Genomic DNA, 3,815 nt, shown 5'->3' on the forward strand with positions numbered 1-3,815 from the left:
ATCCGATCGGGGCGGTTTTCAAACTTGATCTGCGTACACATGTTTTAGGACGACTGTGAAAGTTTTAGATCGCTAGATTTTAAATTGAGCTCACAAACGGTATTGAAACGGACGGACAGACGGACGGACAGACGGATATGGCTATATCGACTCCCCTATTGATCCTGGTCAAGAATATACATTTTTTATGGGGTCGGAAACGTCTCCTTCACTGCGTTACAAACTTCTTACCAAAATTATAATACTCTCTGCAAGGGTATAAAAAATAAATTTCTGTCCTGATTTAAAATAAAATATATTAAATAAACCTATCTGCATATATAAATACAGTTTTTAAGTGGTATGGAAAATGGATTTAAAACAATAATTAATTATTGTATGAACTATTTGAACAAAAAAATATTATAATATTATAAACAATAACAGTAATAACATGGTGTTAAAGTGAATCATTTTATAGACTGTCTTACACAGAATGAGGTAAGGTGCAGTATATCTGAAACCGTTTTACCTGTCAGAGATACCATCTTGCTCAAATTATAAAAAACCAAATTTCGGTCAAATCATCTGTTTTTGGTATAAACAAATTATTTATAAAATGGTACGCAGTATTTCGAGAAAGAAAAAAACATTTATGTGGTTAGCATTGTAAGGAAATAAAAGTTGTACTTATAAAGAAATTAATAAAAACATGCAAACATTGCAATTAGGTGGCAACGTTGCTGTGAAAAAATATCCTATTTTTGCCCGCTTCAGCAAAGAAACAAGAGAACTTGACAAAAATGTAAGTAAGTTTAATGTGTTTGGCTTAAGTGAACTAAACAATGCTTATTTGCAGGGTTAAACATAGGGCAGCGGCACAAGACGATGACGCCTCCACCTCCACAAGCGGCGCAGGATCAGGGGCAGCCTCCTCGTCTTCTTCCTCGTTCTCCTTTAAGCACTTTCTCAGCAGCACGGGCACTGTAACGGCTCCGACCAGCACTGTTACCTCTGCCGCCGTGCAGACGTCCACGGGCGCCCGCCCCAAGGTGCCCCAGTCGGCCTCCGCCTCCCACATGCAACCGCCGGATGTGAACGGCAGCAGTGCATCCTCCAGGATGAAGCGATCTCCGCGATTTAGCTCCTTCGACTCGCAGGCGAGTCTGACCGAGTACGCAGCCTGCGGGGGAGGTGCCACCAGCAGCAGCGGCGGGCCCCAGCACCGCTTGAGGCTGGATATGCGGCTGGGCCACGACGCCGTGCAGGATGCCCTGGACAACGACGACGACGACCACGTGGCTCTAGCCGAGGTGCGCAACACGGGCAGGCATTACGACAAGCGAATAGATGACGGTGAGCTCTTGGACCTCCCAGAAAATAACTACTAACTAGCACTCGCTTCCTACGCGGACAGATATTTTCCCATCAGCCGCTTCCAACCAACAACCCGCCAGTGGAACGCGCTACGTGCCGCGCTCCTACTCCAACTACGAAATGCCACCCCATGTGCCGTGTCCCTCATCCTCGCCTCGCCGCCGGCCCGCGGGAAACCGCGATCAACGCCCGACCCGTTTAGTGCTATCCGCGAGCCCCAAGATGAAGCTTGACCTGCCCCTGGACGCTTGTAATGCATTGGGTGGAGGAGCAAGTGGTGGAGCTGCAGCCGCGTCCGGCCTGCCAGACTTCGTACAGGATCACCTGCCGGACGCTTGGTGCGCCGGGCAGGACGCCCTCCCCAGCTCGCCTCCCAACTCGCCTTTGGGAGCGGCCGAGGCGACAAGCGGAGCGGTGGGACTGCTGCTCTCCAACGCAGTCGCGCTCCCTGGTCCGCCCGGCGAGCCAGCCGCCGGCTCCACGACCAAAATGCTGCCGGACTTCCTGTCGGACGGCCCCATAATTCATTCGTCTCAGCGACTGGCCGACGTGGCTATCGGCCTACCCTCCAATTCCATTGATTCGCCTCCTCAGGATCCGCCCGGCACTTTGCAATTGTCGTCACTGCGACAAGAGAACGAGCGTCTGCAGCGGGAGCTGCAGGAGGCTCGCGCAGAACTCAATGTCCAGACCAGAAGGGCTAGTGACTTTGAGCAGCAGCTGCTGCATCTATCCGAGGCAGCGAGACGACGGGAAGCACAGGCCGCGACGACCAACACACAGACCACGCAACATCTGAGACGCCAGTTGGCCCAATTAGAGGTGAGAGACTAGTCGGTAATTCTAACTTCCTCGTGATCAAATAAAAACTCGAGCTCTATAAACTGTTTTTCGAACTAAATTTGCTTATTAATGAGCTTGAGTTTTATAGGGAAGTTTTTCTTCACCTGCTGTTTGCCATATGAACGATCTTGACTATTGAGTATGTATTCTTTCCGCGTCAGTTTTAATTTGTATAAATAAAATCATATATTATTGATTATCATCAATAGCCGAGTCAATCTAGCCCCAAAGGTATTTTTTTTGTACAATGGCCTGTTTCAAAGTATTAATGCTAGATACTATAAAAGCCAAAAAGAACATTCATGTTTAGACAGACATCTGCGTATTCAACATTTTGCTTAACGTAAATTTCAAAAATTTTAAAAATTTTCGGATTCCCTCGCAACAATAATCAAAATTTGAATGGCCAACTACAAACTATTATGTATTTCGAAAATAGCCAATCCGAGTTGGGTTTCTTTTGGTCAGGAAGGCGTTTCTTCTTCATTTAATTACATCTAACATTTAATCGAGTCAGAGTCGCAGATTCTCTAACAAGTAAAACTTTTTTCAGACGGAGCTTAGCACTTTAAGGGGAGCCGGCGGCTCTGATTGCGCCGCAGGAGGAGTTTCAGCGGCGACTCCTGACAGAGGCAGCAAAAGCGCCGCGAGCAGCGGAAGCAGCGGCACGCGACCGTCCAGAACGCACCATTTGTCAAGGGATCTTCTTCGTGCTGCCGACACCGCGGAGCAGAACCTTAGGTAAACCAGATCAATATTTACGGTGTAGGCGACATGACAAACTACTACAAATTATTTGCAGGCAACTACTGACTGGGGTGGACAACTTGCGCCAGATGGCGGCCAACCTAGAACAGCCGGACCAGCCGCCAACAACGCCCCGAAGCCCCGATTTGTACACCGACTTTAACTGAACTGCCCGGGCTGGTCTCCTTGCAGGGGACATTGTGTCCCAGCTCAGATCGGCTATGGTTGTTTGCGTAATCATTGAAGCCCACGACGACGCGTAAAGCTTGTTTTTAGATGACCCCGCAAATGTTTTATATTTCCTTATAATCTGTTGCATTGGGTTAAATATGATCGGGAGAGTCCAGGAGGTTTGGTGATGGGCAACGTGAAAATCAAAGCGCAAACTCGTGATGTTGGTTGATAAAGCATAATATATAATTCATACTTGATAAATCAATATAGCATATTCGAGGACCTACATACCTAATATCAAAGGCTAATGTAAATTACACCACAATGTTAAATGTCTGCCACCCAGAACTGCGCATTGAATCCGGGATAAAGCGCTCCGCGCAGCAATTAATAAGGAGCGATTAAAGCGATATATTTTTTGTTAAAAACAAACAAATTACCTGTGCACTTCAGTAGTTTGTGCTTCAGTACATAGCAAACAAGAATTGAAATAAATTAATATGAGACAACCAGCTGTTAACCCACTGTGTGTTTTACCTCCCAGCGCTTTCTAATCAGACCTTGGACTGGCAAAAGAGAGTGCTTTTCCGCAGCCTTGACTTTGCTCTTTAATCTGTCGTTCAAAGCTTTTCCAACGTCCGAGCTTTCCCCACTGGCACTGGAATAGAAACCGTATTCACCGATCAGTTGCTCCA

At 46.9% G+C, this 3,815-nt stretch overlaps 1 protein-coding gene across 2 annotated transcripts; it reads left to right on the forward strand.

Moving 5' to 3' along the window:
* Window positions 1-631: 631 nt before the first annotated feature.
* LOC108037705 lies at window positions 632-3,644 on the forward strand. 2 transcript variants are annotated; one of them, XM_017114333.2, is made up of 6 exons: window positions 632-648; window positions 711-784; window positions 839-1,335; window positions 1,397-2,178; window positions 2,753-2,940; window positions 3,002-3,644. In XM_017114333.2, coding segments are annotated over exons 2-6 (1,581 nt in total). In that variant the 5' UTR covers window positions 632-648; window positions 711-782; the 3' UTR covers window positions 3,114-3,644. The 2 variants fall into 2 exon arrangements, with proteins under 2 accessions (XP_016969822.2, XP_016969821.2); XM_017114332.2 differs by having other exon boundaries at window positions 636-784.
* Window positions 3,645-3,815: the final 171 nt, after the last annotated feature.

The sequence above is a fragment of the Drosophila rhopaloa genome, unplaced genomic scaffold, assembly GCF_018152115.1.
Source record: "Drosophila rhopaloa isolate 14029-0021.01 unplaced genomic scaffold, ASM1815211v1 contig_164, whole genome shotgun sequence".
Lineage (NCBI taxonomy): Eukaryota > Metazoa > Arthropoda > Insecta > Diptera > Drosophilidae > Drosophila > Drosophila rhopaloa.

Coding starts and splice junctions, on each gene's coding strand:
- LOC108037705 (XM_017114333.2), top strand. Junction 1,336..1,396: donor CGACAAGCGAATAGATGACG/GTGAGCTCTTGG, acceptor CTACGCGGACAG/ATATTTTCCCATCAGCCGCT. Junction 2,179..2,752: donor GCCAGTTGGCCCAATTAGAG/GTGAGAGACTAG, acceptor AACTTTTTTCAG/ACGGAGCTTAGCACTTTAAG.